Below are 18,947 nucleotides of genomic sequence, written 5' to 3' on the forward strand. Positions count from 1 at the left end.
CAGATCTTTATTTGCCTGTCTGAATTGGAGCTTTCTAACAGAGCTTGCGCTTTTCCCTTTAAATTGTGTGCTAATCTTTTAATGTGAACCCAGTCTTGGGAGTCTGGTATCAGGCTGCGAATCACTGGAGGATATCACTTGCAGTGTTGAGGCTTAATTTTATGGCACCTGGTCCATGGTAAGGCTGTGAGAGCTCACCTAGTATCTGAGACGAGAAACTTTCAAGGAGGATCTTAAATTTAAATTCTGTGTGTGTTTTGAAACCTTGATTTGTATTTACGTAGGAAACAGTGTGAAGGAACTTTTTCTTCTCCAAGTTCACGTGCTAGCAGCATGCTCAGTACTACCCTACAGAATGCTTTCAGGTCTCTCCTAGGCTTGATCTACGTGTGTTTTGGTTTGTCTTTCTTGTGGCACAACTTAAGAAAATATCTATGGTATTAAAATCCTGAGTTCCTGCTAATTTCCTTCTCGGATGGTTCTGTAGACAAAATATCTTAAAAAAAAAAAGTTAACTAGTTTGTGCAGAGTTAAATCAGAAAAGCTGAGTACAAAAAGAATGCCTTTGAATAACAGAACTTCAGAAGGAGGCTCTTCAGCAGAAAAAAATGCATAATTGCAAATGAAGCTTGTAAAATTGGTGTGTCTTGTGCATGGTATTTTTGGCTTGCTTTGATATGGCTGAAGTTGCATATTGGGCTGAGAAGCTTTTTAAAAAAATTTTTTTAAACTTCATCTGACTTATCAAAATAGATACAGGGGTGGGTTGTGATGTATAATTTTTAAATCTTGTGTTTACAAACTTAGGTGTTTCAGCATACCCTTCATTGTCTGTTAATATTGCTTTTACCATATGTCTGGTAAATTTACCTATGTTTGTCTAAAATATCCCGATGACTTTTGCTTTTCTTTTTCTGTAGGGAGTATACCAGGCTGCTTTGCACCAGTGCAAGAGCAGGCTATGACAGATGTATGCATACACACATGTGTTCATACAGCACAGGGTCTACAGGTTAATTCAACTTTAAAAATAATCCTAAGGTGGCATATACACTTGTAAGTGTATGTATATATTGATATCTAAAAGAATAATTCCCCAGATTTTCTGTCCTACCTCACTTTGAAATTATTTGTCAGCACTGGTAGTTTGTGGTTAAAAAGTGTATCTGCATTGCCTTCTTTATTTAGGAAGAAAATGTGATGTTTTATGGAGGAAAAATGTGTAATGTCTGGGGAGAATTTAGATTTGAGAAAATTGTCAGACAAGGACATTTATGGCAGTGACTAACAAGAATAGGAGAGGTTTCACTACTTCTTGTAGTGAAGGAAGTGGATGTGACCGCTGTAGTTTAACCTAGCTAGTTTGGATCCTGTTGAAGGAGGTTAGGCTTCCCTTGGGCTGTGAAACCTACTTACAGCTTGAATTGATCTGTTACTGATTGTCTAGAATCATGGTCTAGTAGTTCCGGCGTTGATACGATGAATGAGTATGTAAAATAGATGCTTACAACAGGAGCAGATGCTACTTGTGCTAACCTGATTAAAAATGGTGTAGATGGTTGTTGCACTATCTCATTGTGTATTTTTGAAACTAAGTCACCTGGAGAACAAGCTTTTAAGAGCTTTGATTTTACTTACAGGCTTCACCAAAATGTTAGAACTGTGAAAAGTTATTGTAAGACAGGAACTAGTCTACAATTTCTTGATTGTATGCTCAGCCCCTCCATCCCTCCCCGCCCCCAAGCTTGGGGGCGGGGAGGGATGGAGGGGCTGTGTGGTGGGTGTTAATAGCAGGAGGAGAGATGTAATTAGGAAAACTTTGGAGCTGCCAAACTGACATTTTCTTAAACTCCCAAAATTGGAAAAGCTACTTATTAAAAAGATTGATTTCATTTAAAATAGCTCTCTTTACTATGAATCTGGCAGAGGTGGACAGCAACAGGTAATGTCTTTCAAGTCTTCCATGTATTACTACCTTCAATGTGTGTCAGAAATCAGATTAATCTAGATGGTTCGAATTACAGGCTATTGCTACTTTATTCTTTCACATCTGGGAAAAGTTGAAGGGATTTTCTATGTAAAATGATATGCACTCAGCAGGAACATATATTATCCCTATATTTTCACAGGGATATGTTAGACTGCTGTTTAATAGTACTTGTTAATATCACAGCTGTTAGAAGTTAATTGTCAGTGCTAGTTGTGCACACAGATTGCCATTAGATGTATATAAGTATAGTCACGTGTTCATCCTGTGTAATTGGAAGGAGCAGAGGTTTTCTATATGTTAAAAATTGGAAAAATCCGCAAGAATTGCAATCATTTATATGTAATTTCAAGATAAGGGCCCAAGTCTCAGTCACATTTACAGGCCATGAGCTAATTAAAAACACGTATCAGTGTTTGGCTTCTAGATAAAATATTGCTACCAACAATTGTTTAGATGCAAGTTTGTAGAGCAGAACAAGTAATGGCAAAATGAACAATTTTGGCCTGTCTTCACTGCTGCCTGTGGCAGTGAAGTGCACAGCACTTCAGGCTCTCAGCTGGTTGCTAAATTAAAGTATTTAAAGAAAGCAAATTTGAGCTGACGTTTTCCTACTTGGCAGCTGGAGTCTAGTTTACTCAAGAGGGACTTAGCCAACCTAGGCTTCTGTGACAGTCCTATTAGGCGTGTGCCATTTTTGCATGTGTATGACAGTCTGCCTGGTCTGCTGGATTCACTTTGTTGTGAAATCCAGCAAGTAGAGCCAAGGCCTGAGGCTGGTGTAGCAGGTCGTCCTCCAGGGAAGTTCGATAGGCGCTGCTGAGCTGACTGAAGGGGTGCTTCTTCAGTGTGCTGGTGCAGGTGCACTAGCAGTTGCGTTATGGCTCTGTGCCCAGAAGTAATAGCTGGGATATTCAGTATGTGCCTCCTGCTTTGCTGTCTTCTGTGCTGACGTTAAGGTACAATCAGGGTGGTGAAGAGTTGGAGTTCTTACCTCTTCAGGAACTGGACAGCTGAACTGTGCTGTGCCATTTTGTACTATGTAAATCCACTAAATGAGTGAAATCACACTGTATTAGAAAAGGCATAGTTTAAGGTAGTTAAGGCCAAGCATGGGTGCTGTGTTAAATAACATTATACTTTTAACAAACCAGTAACTAGCAAGTCTTCTGTAAGCAGCTGCAGCTGTTGTAGCATAGGCCATGTCAAGGTGCCTTGCAAGCTTGTCCTCCAGAGGTGAAATGCAGCCGTAGAGACTGCAGCCAGTGCATTTGGTGGCTTGCCTCCTGACCACGCTTGGTCTTAAACTGCACTGTGGTGGGAGCGGTGAACCTTTTAAGAGAGCAGTCTTATGTTTACCATACTGTGGATAGAAAGTATTCCTAGATGCTAGTAAACAGAACTGGAATCTGAGGCGATACTGAGGACTTCTTTAAACTCATCTTAAAAACTGGGCGTGATTCGAAGTACAACTGCTGTAGAGCATGAATCGAGGCTAGCCTGCCTGTGCCAGGAGCGGGCAGCTGCCGCATGGGTAAGGTGCGCGTGGTGCCTGTAGAGCAGGAGTTGGGGAGTGTCTCCAGTTTGACATTGCTCTGGGCTGTAACACAGCCTGAAGCCTCTGGGAAGCGTGGGGGCTCATTGGCAAGCACCCAGAGACAGGCCCTAAGAAGGAAGGATCAGCAGTCTAGGCAGAGGGTTTAACACAGGGAGGGTGCAGCCATGCACCCCTGACTACCCGAGAAGAAACGTCTGCTGGCGGGCCTTCCGCCAGCAGTCACTGCCTTTCTCCGGCCTGGCGCAGCTGCGGCGCCAGCCTGACCTCTGCGAAGGCAGGGGCAGCCGACGAGTTTCCGTGAGCGCACGGGCAGCCGCCGAGGCAGACAGCGCACTCGCACCGGCCCTCTCCTCAGGGCCGCTGCTGGCCGAGCCCCGGCCTGGCCGCCCGGGGCGCGGCCCGGCTGCCCCCGGGTCAGGCGGCGGCCGCCCCCTCCCCCAGCGCGGGAGCGCGGTGCGCAGGCGTGGGGGGGGAAGGGTGTTGGCCTCGGCTGCGCGTGCGCCGGTTCGCAGAGCGGCTCCGCCAATCGCCCCGCAGCTTCTTGGGCTGTGGCTCCGCCCCCTGCGCCGGCGAAGGACAAAGTGACGGAGCGGGGCCCGCGGTCAGCCTCTGCGCCGAGCTGCCGCCCCAGCAGCGGGTCTGCGCGCTGCCGCCATCTTAGGAGGTGAGTGGGGGCGGCGCGGGGGTGCCCGCCCGGCGGGACCCGGTGCTCGCCCCCGGGCGACGGGCCGCCTCGCGGGTGCGGGGCCATCCTGTCGGGCCCGTGGCGGGCCTCCCCGTCCCACGCCGCTCTGCTCTTCTCGCCCGCCTCAGGTCGCCATGTTCTCGTCCATCGCGCCGCTCGCCCGGCTCAACCCCTTCTACGCGCCGCACTTCCAGCTGGTCCAGGACGGGGTGAGGAAGCGCGCGGAGCCAGCGGAGGCGCCTACCACGCGGCGGAGCTTGGCGGCCGCATCCGCCGCTGAAGGTGAGACCGGGAGGGAGGGGTCGCGGCAGAGGCGAGGCCTGTGGGCGGTGGAGGCGCCGGTGCCCGCGCTACCTCCGTTTCCGCGGGCTTGTGCCCGTCGGGGTGGTGGAGGGAGAGTTAGCGCTCAGCGGGGCCCGGCCGGGCCGGGGAGGAGCCGGCGCTGGGCCTACGCGCCCGCTTGGAGGACGAGGAAGGGCACGGGCCGGGGAGGCGCTGGCAGCCTCTTCTGCGCTCCCCGAGCGGTGTGTGCTGAGTGGCAGCAAGGATCTGGTGTTACCGGGAAAGGCCACAAGAAGGTTTTAGTTCAGAGTAGTTGCGGAGACCCCCGATGGAGTCTGTCTTGGGGACAAGAGAGTGCTTTTTCTGGCTCTGCTGGGCCTGCAGCCTCGGGGACTGAGGCTGTAGGCCTGTACTTAGTTATTCCATGGTTAACAGCAGCATGTTAATCTGGATCGATTTGAAAGACTATCTATCCCATTCTTTTGTCTTTTCCTTCCTTTTTTTTTTCTTTTTTTTCCTTCATTCCCAGCTGAACGTCTTAACATCCAGACACATTAGAGGTGCCTGCAGCTGTTCTGGTTTTATTTCTTTCTTTTTTTTTTTCTTTTCTCCTTTGAAGTTGTGGGGCATACACCAGATAGCTCTGCTGTCTAAGATGCAGTGATGCATTTTAGATTTAAGTGCAAGTGCTTCCTGTACGTTTCCTGATCACTGTCATGACTTCTAAAGGTCAGATCTTGATGATACTCCTAATAGTGGAGGTGGATGTTAAAATTCTAATTCTTTTAAGCTGCTAATAACTTAAAAGCATCTCTCTGCCTTTATTTAAAAAAAAAAACAACAGAGAAGTGATTTCAGCAAGATACCTCTTCTGAAGTACTATGATTACTGAAGTACGTTAGTGCTCTTGCATGAACATGCATGTAACGTGAAAGAGAGACAGAACCGGGTGTTGGATTTTATTAAGTTTTCAAGAAAGTACTTCTGGCTTGTAGTGTAGTAATCTTGTTGCTAGCTAACTAAAGCCCTAAATTGCTCTTTGGTATGCTAAATATGTGTCGTAGGTGCACTTATTTCTTAAAAGCATTACGTTTAATCTTCATCCTGTTTGTAGGCAGATGCAGTCAGAGATGACCAGAGTATCTTCGTCTTTGTAGTCTTTTCTGCTGTGTTCATTATTTCACATACCAGTTGGTTCTCTTGCCTTTGTGTTGGGAGAGTAACACGTTGCAGAAGATATCTGAGCTTATGCAAGGTCACTCAAAGTCAGTACAAACCACAAGACCTTTTGAGTTCAGCTCAGGGCATCAAACGTAACACAGCTCAGAGACAAAGTGTTTTACGATCAGCTCTTGGAATTTGTCCTTGTTAACGTGTCAGATCAGAAGCAAAGAAATGAAATAGTTATGATGTAGCTATCTTAACAGAGTAGACGTGTTTTTGTGCTGTATATTTATACTTGAGTAGCTTCAGGGTGTTTGTTTTAAGGTATGTTATGATATGTTAGAATGGTATGTTAGGTATGTTAGAATAACTTCCTTGCCCTCTGTACTACATGTTTAGCTGGTTCTCTTTTCAGGTAACAGTGTTTAGGAAATTTGACTTCTGAAATAGAAAATCTGGGATCTACTATGGCTTTTTTTCCTTAATGTTGCTATACGACTACGAACTTAGGTACACGTAAACAGCTCAAGTCTAATTGATACTGGCTTGTTTTTCTTAATTACTGTTTTTGAACACCTAGATGACAGGTGAGTCTGAATACCACTGTAATAAAGCAGATACATAAAGCTCTGCTTTTCTGTGGCTTCTACAAGTGTCTGTCTCTGTCAGTTGAGGAGTGTGACTTCTAACTAAATTGTTGTGAAAAAGGGAGAGTGAACCACTGGAACACTTCTGGTATCTGGGCGGCATGGCAACTACTGCAGTATTGTTGTGCTGCAGGCCAAAGATGCAGCTAGACAGAGCTGCCCCGTAACCCAGAGTCTGTTCTCTGATTACACCTGCATAGAAAACCTTGTTTGTGTTTGTTTAGCCAGTCATTGTGGCAAGTTGTAAACAGAATGTTACTGCTGTCTGCAAATCTGCTAGCATAACCAAGCTGGTTTAGAGGTACGTGTAAGTCCCAGAGCAGCACATTTACAGTCTTGAGCAGTATCTCAATTAAAAAAATTCTCATAGGTTATGCATTATTCTGACTGTTAACTGATTCCTTGCTTTAAGTTTAGGCTTAATATGGTGTCTGTGACTTGGTATTTGTTGTTTTAGAATAAAGAAAAAATGATGGTTTTTTTGTCTTGGTGATTAATTTTGAAGACTAAGGTGAGAAATGTGAATGGAAAATGCAATGTAAAATCTGGAACGTTTTGAGGAAGAAGTTGCCTTATGGTAGCAAAGTTATGAGCTGGATAAGCCTGCTAGCATTAATTGGTGCTCTGTAGATGCTGTTGAATGTAATTGCAAATTTTTGTTGATGTTCATAAAGGAATTTATTTCAGAAGCAAAAAGACAGGGTAAAGAAGCTCTGAATAAGATCGTTTTTTGCCATCTTCTAATTTTCATTAGTGTTTCTCTGGAGATGGTTCTTACTAAGCTGGTGTAACACTTTAGTGTCTTTTCCATTATATTGGAGTAACACTACTAGATCTAATATCAAAAGAACCTAGATGATCCCTTTCTACTCTGGGGAATATTTTCTACATAGTGTATTGTTTTCTGTATGCATATTCAGTATATTAGTTTTGCTTATATATTTAAAATGGTAAGCATAGTAGCAGAGCTGTGCTGTTACCGTATGCTTATTTTGTACTGTTAATTGTAAACTTAAATGTTTTCTGGTTGCACATAATCATACCCTCTGTAGCTTCTTAAAAAATGGAAGAGGGAAACTGTTGTTTTTCAGCTCCAGTAACTTTGCTCTGTTGGAATTTGTGAAAATTAATAACTTGCTCTTTTAAGACTGGATGGTTTTATACACAGTACTGTATGGAACAGTGCAAATGAAATATCACTTGATTAAATGTGATGTGAAAGATTCTTTAATGAATCTTGTTTATGATCATTGAATGTGATGATTAATTTAATGAAATTCTGAAATTTCATTAAACAAGCTGTATACATCTGAGGTTCTGTCTTTGAAAGAAAAATTTAAAAAATCTGTGTAGAGAATCTGAAAAATTCCTGAAAATCTATCTGTATAAAGAAAAATCTAACGCTGATCTCGTAGATCTGGATGGTCTCTACTTAAATACAGAAGATGCACTATCACAGAATATTTAACCAAACCAGCTTTGTCTCCAGAATACTAGAGAAACACTCTTCTTGCTTAAGTAATTCCTTGATATAAGAAAATGTTGGACATTGCAACTTTGAGTCATAATTTCTACTAGCAGCTTCTGGGATTAATTTCTGTTTTAAGTGTGTTGTGAGCTAAAAGTTGACTGTTTCTTCCATTGCTTTTTTTTAAAGGAACAAACTCAATTTGGAAGGCCTAGAATCAAATCTTGTCAGTCTAAAAGGTGTTGGTTTAAAGCAAGGGAATTATTTTTTAGTATAATGCTAGAGTTGAATAATATAGCGTGGGAGATTATTTCAGTTTAATACTTTTGAGAAGGTAGCACTCAGTCAAAATTGTTTATTTCCTGATCTTTGTTACCATTTATGATTGATCATACGTAATTTTTTTTTTCAATTAACTAGAATACAGCTGTGCATATGGCTCAGGCAGATTCTTTATACTTTGTGGCCTTGGTGGGATTATTAGCTGTGGAACAACACATACAGCACTGGTTCCTCTAGACCTGGTTAAATGCAGAATACAGGTTTGTTCTGCATGTTGGTATGTGGTGACATTGACAAAGCATGTTTAGTGTGGTATAATTAATCTACTAATGAATCGGAGGCATAAACTATCCCCTGGACATCATTGTCCAACAGTGCATGGAGTTTATGTAAAAGCATGGTGTGTCTTTATTTTTTGCTGCAGAATACAGTTGTGAATATGGCTCGCTCAAGTTTTATGCTCTCTGTGGCGTTGGTGGGGTCCTAAGTTGTGGCCTGACACACACTGCTGTTGTACCTCTGGATTTAGTGAAATGTCGTATGCAGGTTTGTATTAACTTAAACATTTCTTAAACTTTTTCTCTATGTAGCCAGCATATTAAGAGTTTACAGCAGGGAAGCAGTCTTTTCTGAATGACAGGAAGTGAGTGAACTTGGATGCTACTTTATCAAGTCTACTGCTGTGAGACTAACGAAATGCCACTTTCAAGAGAAGCAGAGGCGTTTAGGATAATCTGGATGAATTATTTTTTACTACGTTTAAGGCACATTTAACTGACTATATTTGCTAAAAGGCACCCACCACAATGTTACTCTTTGCTGTCTGGTAGGCTATCTAGCGCTATTTGTGGGCTTTTGGAGGAAGGAAATAGTATCTTTGGTCTTTTGAAGATGTGTGGTTTTTTAGCCTGGAGTGACATGCATGTATAATTTGATCCATTAACATTGTGGATATCACTGCATGGCTTATGGATTGGATACTTTCTAATGATGCCACTTTGAATAGAATGGATAAAACTTGAAATGATATTGAAAGGCCATCAGTGCTTGTGGCTGGTTTCCTTGAAGTGGTTCTTGATTGAACTGAAAGGAGTTTTGTCACGTTGCACTTAATTTGCGATACCAGCTTCCGCATTAAAATCATCTAGTGAACAGCCATGGATAAAAACATAGTAATGGATTTATTCAGGCAAATCTGTGCCTCAAGAATAAAGCAAATTAAAGCACACTTCTAAATTTCTGGAAATATAATAGTTAATGACTTCCCTGTTGCACAGGCTGACACTGATTATAAAAGTGGCGATTTTGTAATGATAGAACCCCTGAAATTAGGAGGGAGCTATGAATTAGACCTAGGTCACACTAGGAGTACTGCATGTGATATTTAAAATTGCGTTCTGGAAGGGTTTTATTTAGCTTTCTTTACAACAGAGGCTTTTTCACGTACTTGAGAACACGTGAAATTCCAGTCTCAAACTAGTAATTCTGTAACACATCCGACAAGCACAGGGTGCATCAAATGAGGACAACATGCTGCTTTCTACAAAATTTGCATTGAGACCAGGCTAACTGTGTAGGAATTCCCTATTTCTACTAGTTAGGGAGTAGCTGTAACTGAGTATGTGTTTTATTTCTGAAAATGTAGCTTAGGTGCACTCTTCTGTTGTTATGGACTTCAAGATCGGTAGCTTGACTACCCATGCCTAAGGTTGAGTTTCCTGAGAAGGAGGAGATTGATCATGGGTAGAGAGGTTGTAGCATCTCAAACAGTTGTTAATCTGACCGCAAATTGGGTTAATGGGCAAGAAGGCCTGAGCGCTATGCAATGCTGCATATACAACTTGGGAGCAAGGCCTCATACTTCCCAGGCTTCAACTGCTTGGGCTACCAGTCCTGAGCTTCTTACATGGTAAGGGTGGTGATGCTTCCCCTTCCTTCTCTGGCACTTAGAGGAAGGTGCAAGAGGAGGGTTCCATGTGGATTCCAGGTGTGACCTTGTAAAACCTGTCAGCATTTATCTCTTTACAGATCCAGTACAGAGCATGTTACTAATCCTTCCTAGATTCTCCAGGAAGAAACCCGTTGCCTGCTCTGTCATGTCTTTTTAAGAAGAGGTCACTTTTTATGTAGATGATAATTAAGCATGGTTCTGACATGAACATAGTTTCATTTTACAGTGCCTGTGTAAATACCCAATTTTCTGACATTCTGAATCTTAGAACTAGTTCACCTGAACATGTCAGTTTTCAAGTAGGTTGTTGCCAGACTGCAAGACAAAATATCAGTCACTGCAGTTTGGCATGTGTGTCCCATAGCTCTTTCGGAAAGCTCTGGTTGACTTTTAATTTGATGTCTTCCTTCTTATCCCTCTGAGGAAATGTTGGATGATGTCAAATACGAAAAGTAACAGTGTGATGTGACTTCAAATTTGTCAGAATGACCTGCTTAAGAATTTCTGTTAAATGATTTCCTTTCACATGAAACAAAATTATTCAAGTTGATCTCTTTTAAATTTCTGATAAGTTATTCATGAAATCTCACTCCAAGTTTTGTGTGCAGAAAGTATTTTGTGTATAGCCTTTACTGTGAAGTCAGAGTACAAGTGTAGAAGTTCTTGAGTACTCTTTGATCTGCTTTTTCTCCATCTGTCTTTGACTGTGTGGAGGGATCAAACTAACAGTGGACAAATAACCTTTTCTGATTAAGAATGAAGTGAATTGTCAGGTTTGTTTTCTGGCAACACTTGAGTGTACATAGGTGTGACCTGTAGAGTGGATGAGATTGCTGACAGAAGCTGTCAAATTTTTAAAGAATCTGATCTAAACATAATTACACCAGTATACTACTGGCAGGTGATTTCAGTAAAACTTTTCAATACAGAAAGTTGTATTGTTGATTTGGAGAATAAATGTAAAGCAAAATTCAGACAGTTTGGTGGCTCCTAAGTATTGAGGAACATACTGGCTGCTAAAATAAGTTAGGATTTGAGACTAGCAAGTAACCATTACAGTTACGTTAGTGTAACCTTGTGGTGAGTACACAGTCTGTCCAGGGAGCCTTAGGAAGCCAGCTGTATGAGGAGTTTTAAGAATTTTATATTTTGGATGGGGGTGTGAGAAGGTAAATAGTAAGCTATATCAAGCAATTAACTGCCTATTCTGTTTAGGTTGATCCACAAAAATACAAGAGCATCTTCAATGGATTTTCAGTGACAGTCAAAGAAGATGGTGTTCGTGGCTTGGCTAAGGGATGGGCTCCAACCTTTATTGGATATTCCATGCAGGGGCTTTGTAAATTTGGTTTCTATGAAGTTTTCAAAATCCTATATGGCAACATGCTGGGAGAGGTAAGCCTTAAGTGGTTTACATGAGGCTATATATGTGGAACATAATAGCATTAGTAACCTGGAGTAATCACAAAAGCACCATTTATTAATAAAAATGTGTGTTTAAATCCACTTCAGGAAAATGCGTATTTGTGGCGTACTTCGCTGTATTTAGCTGCATCTGCCAGTGCGGAGTTTTTTGCTGACATTGCTCTGGCTCCAATGGAAGCTGCTAAAGTTCGTATTCAGACACAGCCTGGATATGCTAACACTCTGCGGCAGGCTGTACCTAAAATGTTTGGAGAAGAAGGTATCTGGGCGTAAGTATCTCTTGATTTTAATTTTTATTTTTATTCAGGTTCTTGATGTTGAGTATTTTTTCCTAATGAAAGACTGTTGCTAAAACTAATTGTGGCTTTAGTTTATAATACTTCCTGGTCTTTGTATTTCAATATAACAACTTAACATACTTCAGGGAGTCTGTGCTGAACTGGCTGTTAATTCCACATGCTCCTTAGATCCATCTTTGTGAGTATCTTTGTGCTGAGTTCTGCTGGGTAACTTCAGTTTCTGGCAGTTCCAGTCAGAGATACTCAGCAACTTTCTGGTTGTACGGTCAAAGATGCTTGAGTCATTGGCATGTAAGAGTAATATAACTGCATGTTAGCTTTCTGTTCTGATAGAAGTGGCTGTAAATATACAAGCCATTTATCACTATTGGGACTTGGCTGGTATGCAGACATGAGCCTTACTGCACTTGTAGTATCAGTACTGCATTACTGCAATGCATTGTAATCTGAAGAGCGACTACAAAAACAGCTGTGCAGCATAGGGATCAGGTAAATTCAAATTTGTGTTGCTGTTTTAAGTTAGTACTTGGGGACTAATAAAACTTAAATTTCTGTTCTGTAGGTATTGAGACACTTAAGCCTTGCAGTGTCAGTATTTAGAAGTTGTCTTCCTGATAGCAACAATAAACTAACTAATGCTTTTTTCGAGTTAGAAATGTACCTTAAATACTGGAGAAAATGAAACTGAGTTTGTCTCTTCTCTGGTTAAGTTTCTATAAAGGTGTTGCTCCGCTATGGATGAGACAGATTCCATACACAATGATGAAATTTGCCTGCTTTGAACGTACTGTTGAAGCTCTCTACAAGTACGTCGTTCCCAAGCCACGAAGTGAATGTTCAAAAGCAGAACAGCTAGTAGTCACATTTATTGCAGGCTATATCGGTAAGGAATCTTTAAGTCCTACACTTCATTAATGGACTACCGCAACTCTAGAAGTCTTTTCAGAATATCAAATAGATGTAACTAGAATGGGAGAATTTACTTGTAACTTCAAAATTCAATATGTAAGAGGAAAATGGGTCTGTAGTAGGACAATACTCTTAGTTGTTCCTATGTATTACCAATGTTAATGTCCAAGTTTAGAAACTGCAGCCGATTTAACTGAAGAAACTTGCATCTTTGCTAGGCTGGGGAAGGTTGAAGGAAGGGGAGAGAAGTCTGGATGGAAGGGGGATTTTCAATATCCAGAGTTTCAGAAGGAGTTTTGTTTCAGCAGAAGAGGTACTGCAAGAGCAGAACTGAGGTGTTTTCCAATATTCATGTAACATTATAAGTATGTATCTGCTGTCCTTTTGGGATACCAGGAGGCTTGACATAACTTCTGTGCAATTTATTAGAAGGTGTGGTTTCAGTTGGTTGTACTTAGTGTACACAGTAATGGTACAGCTAAAACACCACAGAACTAATGTCGAATTATTCTTTCAGCTGGTGTGTTCTGTGCAATTGTTTCCCATCCTGCTGACTCCGTGGTGTCTGTGTTGAACAAAGAAAAGGGCAGTTCTGCTTCACAGGTTCTCATGAGGCTTGGATTCAGAGGTACATCCTTATTTTCATGTATTTTGGCTCAAGTGTTTATGGTGTTTTGGGGAGGATTTCTTTTTTTCCTGGCTTCTGATACTACTCATGCTTTATGTTTTGCTCTACAGGTGTATGGAAAGGTTTGTTTGCTCGTATCATTATGATTGGTACCCTGACTGCACTACAGTGGTTCATCTATGATTCTGTGAAGGTTTATTTCAGACTTCCTCGTCCACCTCCACCTGAAATGCCAGAATCTCTGAAGAAGAAGCTTGGTCTAACTGAATAGCCAACTCATGGACTGACTATGCTGGCTGTCCCAGTGATGAGTTTCATTAAACTTTTATATATTTGACTATGTAGAAAACAAACTCTATATGATGTCATTATTGGTTGTTCCCTCATCCCACATGAGGGTTTAAATTCTACCACTGTCATTGCCTGAAATAAATGAGAAACAGAGCGCTTATTGTCTGTTTACTACTGCATATGTAAGCTTCATTTCATAGCAGCAAATACCTCAAATAGTCCCCCCTGCTCCCCCCCAGTAATAAAGAAATTAACATATTCTACACTTTAGGAACTAGAAAATTGTGAAACAATTGTAACAAAAATAGACTCACTGTTTCCAGAAAAGTGCCAAGAACCTATCCTTGCAGAACTGCAGAAACTAACTGCAGTTCTATGCACTTTGAGTCCACTGTTTTATTTGCCTATAATGAGCTGTTACTGTAGAATAGCTGAACTCCTGAATGGCTCAGATGAGAGTGCAGCCTGATAGGGTATCCTAGTCGTCATATCGGTGTTCTCCGTAAAGATAAAAGGAACCTTATACATAATAGAGCGATTTCAGCTTTGGGGTGATCATCCCAAGATAACTAACTTGCGCTTACTTGACTAATTTCTGCTTCTGTTGGCTTTGAACTGCACCAAAGAACTCAGTCCTTTTGGTTGTACTGTGGAATTAAACAGTAGCTGCTACCTTAACAAAAGAAAAGCTGATGTTAATAAAGATTCTCAAAGATACCTGACCACTAAAAGCTTACTGTGGCTTTACAGTAAAATAAAAATGGCTTGCCTCTTGTAGAGTTTGACAAACTTGCCGGCTTTTCTCTACACTTGGTACTCCTGTAGGTTTGGAGGGGGGTGTTTGGTTTTGGGGTTTTTTTGGGTTTGTTTTTTTTTGTTTTGTGTTGTTTTTTCTCTGAATTAGTTTAACTGTAGTGCTGAGTTTTGGTTGAACTATGCACTTCTACAGTGCAAGAAGCCATACCAATTTTTTTTGGACGTTACTTGATGTGAAGCAATCTAGGCTCCTAGGCACACAAGAGGAGACACTCATGCAATTTTTTGTTAAGGCAATGAGTTTGTTTTTTCCAGTCTTTTACAGAAAGATGAGCATGCTGCCTTCTGCGTTTTACCTGTTCAAGAACCCGCAATTGATAATCACATTGAGAAAAATCCAGAAAATGCCTAATAGTATATAAAGGGTTCACCATATCCAGCACTGCTTTGTTAAGAGCTGGAGCATAAGTGTCTTTTGTGCAAAACTGTTTGGATATGCTGCCTTTCAGCATGTGAGCTGATGATAATTGAACTTGGCTTGGCATTCATGTATGTTGTACTGCTCCTTCCTCCTTTGTCCTTCAGAGTCAAAAGGACAATTAAAGCAGGTGCTATTGGAGTAGCATAAATATAGTGACCACTGCCTCTTACTAGAGTCTGATGTTGCTGCTACCTTTTTACATAGCGCTGAGCTTCTCACCCCCTGAGAAAACCCTCTGACTTCCAAGATTTTGGATGGTTATGGTAAACAAGCTGAGCCTTATTTTGAATTGCCACCTTTCAAAATATGGAGTAAAACCTAAAACTGCTCTATTTCCCTGTCACCATGACACTAAACACACTCGGAGTGGTTGGTATCAACTGCATTATACAGCAAAGTCAAATTCCAATAAGTATAAATAAAGCATTTGTACAAGTACTTTGGTCTTGAATATTTCAATATATTTCATGATAGAAGTATGTGCATCTTGCTGCCCCATTGTGAGTGGGAAGCTTTGAAATTATTTAATGCATCGCTAAATGCTCCTAAGAGCTTCCTTAGAGAAGAGTATTAACTATGACTTGATCTTGTATCAAGACCATTGATGTTAAATCAGCTTTTGAAGTTAACTTTTTTTATGGGGTTCAACTTGTTAGAAAAAGCAGTATCACTTGTGTACTGAATATCGTAGTTTCTTTAAAGGCGTGTTTTAACTTGGTAGACTTCTTTTTGTGCTGGAACACATCTCAAGTTCCTTCTAATCCTGGGAAAGTGAAGCACTTTTGTCAACTTTTAAGGCTGGCAGAAGAGTGAGACAAACTTGGCTCATACAGTGAGGTAGTCTGATAAGGTCAAGTAATCCAATGATAAGCTTAATTTCTCAAGAGTGTTTCTTGTCATTCTATGTGTGGAGCAAAATCACCCAGTTTTTCTCTAGAATTGGGTCACCTTTGGGCAGCTGTTTTAAATATGTGCAGTAATAAGAGAATCTTAAATCTATTTTCTCATTGCTCAAAGGGTAGACATCTTTTTAAAGATGCTCAGATAATTTTATCAAGGTAAATCTGAGATAAGACTAGGAGGGGCAGCTAGCTATTCCCCCTTTCTTCTGTTACTGAGAAAGGGAAAATATACTTAGTGCTACTGCCGGTGTTGTGTTTCAGTGGAAAACCCAAGAGGGGGAGAGAATTGCCTTGCAGCTACTGAATTCATTGACATTCAGCCATAGGCTTGTTTGGATGCTTGAGATGAAGGGGTCTAACATGTAAAATGCTGTTGCTTAGAGTCACCCACTGAAATGTCAAATAAGCTTCAGTGGGAAAACTGTAGTATTGAAATGCATTGAAAAGGTCAACTTTGTCATTAATAACCATGCTTTGTAGCATAATATGTGATACATTTTCTGAAAGTCAAGAAGATGGAGCAGGGGAGCCACAGTGGTTTTTATAGACTTGTGCTTGCATTGCAAGGAAAGTCCTGTATCGAAAAGGAGCACTCCATTTTGAACGAAGTATAACTTAGATAACTCTAGACCAGTCACTAAACTCAGAAGTGCTTTGTAAAACATTGATTATGTATATGCTGCTTGTGTATATTGTTTTATGAAGGAGAAAACATCCTTTCTTGCTATTACTGGAGCTGAGATCAGCTTTCTGGTTTAAAGTGTACTGTCTATATAAATTTGGAGTAACAACTACATTCACACCTTGTATTTGTATCAGGTTGTACTACAGATCAAATGTGCTGATACTCGCCGATACTTGCTGAAATGCTTGTTACGTATCATTTTAAAATGGGCTGTAATAATACAAATAGTTGTTATTCATTTACATTTCTACATAGCAATTATGTAGTTTACAGTGAAAACAATAAACATCCTGCTTTTTTTATAGCAAAGACGAGTACCTTGGATAGCTGAGCATAGTAGCTACATGGCCTTGTTACAGGATACGATTTTTGTAATGCGAGTGATGTGGGAGAAGGATGTTGCTAGCAGAAACGTTTTGGCTAAGCTGATGTTCTGGTGTCTAAAAGTAGATTTTAACATGTTGAGATTACTTTGCTGGTGTCATCTTTCAGCACTGATCACTTAATGCTGTTGCTGTGAGTTGCTGGCTAGAATATAATTGGCCAGTTCTGTACCTGCATACTTAGTTAAAAGCAAAGATGTCCTGAGTATCGCTACAGGTTGGGCTGCATGGGATGATATGTTTTAAGTAGCACAGCTGTAATTTTCATTATTATCTGAATCTCTCAATCACTTAATAAAATTGTAGAGAGTATCGGTGAGTGCCCCTAGAAATGAATTAAGTAAGGGGTTGTAGTTTTACTGAGCTGATACTCTCCCCACCACTGATGGTACTAAACCAAGGAGGCGAGGTTAGTAGTCTGCTTTAAATTTATGAAAAATACCTCACTCTCTGCCTCATCTTTTCCACTGTAGAAAGAGCTTTGCCTCTGTCCTTAGACCACTGTAATTACAAAGCACCTCTAGAACTTGCATTTTTTTTTTTTTAGTACAAGGGAGGTGTGTGTTTGAAGGGCAAACTAAGATTTGTAATACCTGTGCAGATTATGGGAGAATTACTGATCACTCGTCTTACTTCTGAGGACAATACAGTGGGTGTGTAAACTTTAGATCCAGATTTTTTTTTTCCAAGTAAACTTTGCCTCTGTGACTTAAACTTTTTCTCTTTTGCTTGTAGCAACAAAGTTTCTGAAAGATCATAACACTTTGGACCTGCACTTCCTGGGAAGGAAGGGTGGGTGGTCTGCATACATCTATAGATAAAGTTAAATTAATGGCTCTGTGACATTTTTTGCATACTTAACTTCCCATGGAGACCATGATCAGGACTGTATACTCAGCTTTTCACTGGCAGATGTGTTCTAAGGTTTGGAAGTTTATTCATTTGGGGGTTGAAAGTGAAATCAACAGTTGTTTATCCTGGCTTATTTTCTGGTTACTGTTCCAAAGAGAAAGTGTGCTCTTTTCATCCAGAAAGACCTCTTTGCTGTGCTAAGACTTCTCTGATTAACTGCACAACTGAAGCATATTTTCCACTTCTCTTCACTTGTCTAGATAGTGCTCTACTGGTTCTCCAGTTCTGCCTCTCTGGATTTTTACTGGCTATTGACCACAAATGATCCATTCATAAAGTTGAAAACAAAATAAATAAAATTACTACAGCCCATGATGCAATTAGTCTTTTGACAGGTTTATCCTTGTGGTCTGTCAGGTGGACTGGAAAGGGGTAAAAGAAAATTGGTAGGAATGGACCTATACCAAAAAGAGGAAAACTTGATGAAACAAAGCATTTGAGGTTGACTGAGGGCAACAAAGCAAGCAAGGTACAGAAGACCAGCAACATGAAGCAGGCCAAAAGATATGGAATGCTGAATGAGGGTTAGAATAGTGAGGGAGGGGAATGGTTGTATCTTCCATACAACAAAGAGTCTAGTAGCTGCAAGATGTTCAGGTATGACCAACTGAATGTATGCTTATACTTCTTGATATAATTTCATTTACAGGGATTTTCTTAATTGCTGTATCTCTACTAATTGGTTTTTATAATAATTTTTATTCCTATTCAATGCACTTTCCCCCCTTTCCTCTGCTAAACCTATTTCCATTATCTTGTTACTTCAGCCTACTGCCTACTGCATTTTCAAATGTCTCAGATCTCTTAAACTCTTGCTCTTTACCACAGGAATACTACCCGTGGCTCATACCAGTCTAACCTTTTGGGACCTAAGCATTCCTGAACAGATACTGTGACACTGGGAGAAAGCCATCAGTAGGGTTAGTAGGTCTTTCAAAGCATTGTCCCCATAGAGAGTTTTGTGTTTTAAAGACACAGCAGTGCCGCACAGTAATTATAATTTAGTTATAAAGCCTCACAGAAAACCTTATACAAATTATTCAATCTAAATGTGTGACAAACTTTCTGCAAGGCATCAGCAATATTTCTGGGCAATGCTTGCTTCACTGCATTTACCTCTTTAAATATTGATTACTTTAAAAAAAGTGCTATAGTTTACAAAAATAATAGAGTGAATATATTGAGACAAATATTAAATTGCTACTGCAGTTTGACTAACTCTTGTTTAACTATCTAGAAGCCACAATTTTAT

General features: G+C 40.7%; 1 protein-coding gene and 1 non-coding gene across 2 annotated transcripts; both read left to right on the plus strand.

Moving 5' to 3' along the window:
• Nucleotides 1-4,050: 4,050 nt before the first annotated feature.
• On the plus strand, nt 4,051-13,730 carry SLC25A3 (solute carrier family 25 member 3). The gene is made up of 8 exons (XM_072865984.1): nt 4,051-4,209; nt 4,359-4,512; nt 8,498-8,619; nt 11,240-11,419; nt 11,537-11,718; nt 12,459-12,631; nt 13,175-13,285; nt 13,396-13,730. The coding sequence occupies exons 2-8, from the start codon at nt 4,365-4,367 to the stop codon at nt 13,554-13,556; spliced, it is 1,077 nt and encodes a 358-aa protein (XP_072722085.1). The 5' UTR covers nt 4,051-4,209; nt 4,359-4,364; the 3' UTR covers nt 13,557-13,730.
• LOC140646752 (small nucleolar RNA SNORA53) lies at nt 11,903-12,142 on the plus strand. The gene has a single exon (XR_012040557.1). It is a non-coding gene; the product is annotated as a small nucleolar RNA SNORA53 (small nucleolar RNA).
• Nucleotides 13,731-18,947: the final 5,217 nt, after the last annotated feature.

The sequence above is a fragment of the Ciconia boyciana genome, chromosome 1 (assembly GCF_034638445.1).
Source record: "Ciconia boyciana chromosome 1, ASM3463844v1, whole genome shotgun sequence".
NCBI classification, from domain to species: Eukaryota; Metazoa; Chordata; class Aves; order Ciconiiformes; family Ciconiidae; genus Ciconia; species Ciconia boyciana.

Coding starts and splice junctions, on each gene's coding strand:
- SLC25A3 (XM_072865984.1), top strand. CDS start 4,365: ATGTTCTCGTCCATCGCGCCGCTCGCCCGGCTCAACCCCTTCTACGCG. Junction 8,620..11,239: donor TAGTGAAATGTCGTATGCAG/GTTTGTATTAAC, acceptor TATTCTGTTTAG/GTTGATCCACAAAAATACAA. Junction 11,719..12,458: donor GGAGAAGAAGGTATCTGGGC/GTAAGTATCTCT, acceptor TCTCTGGTTAAG/TTTCTATAAAGGTGTTGCTC.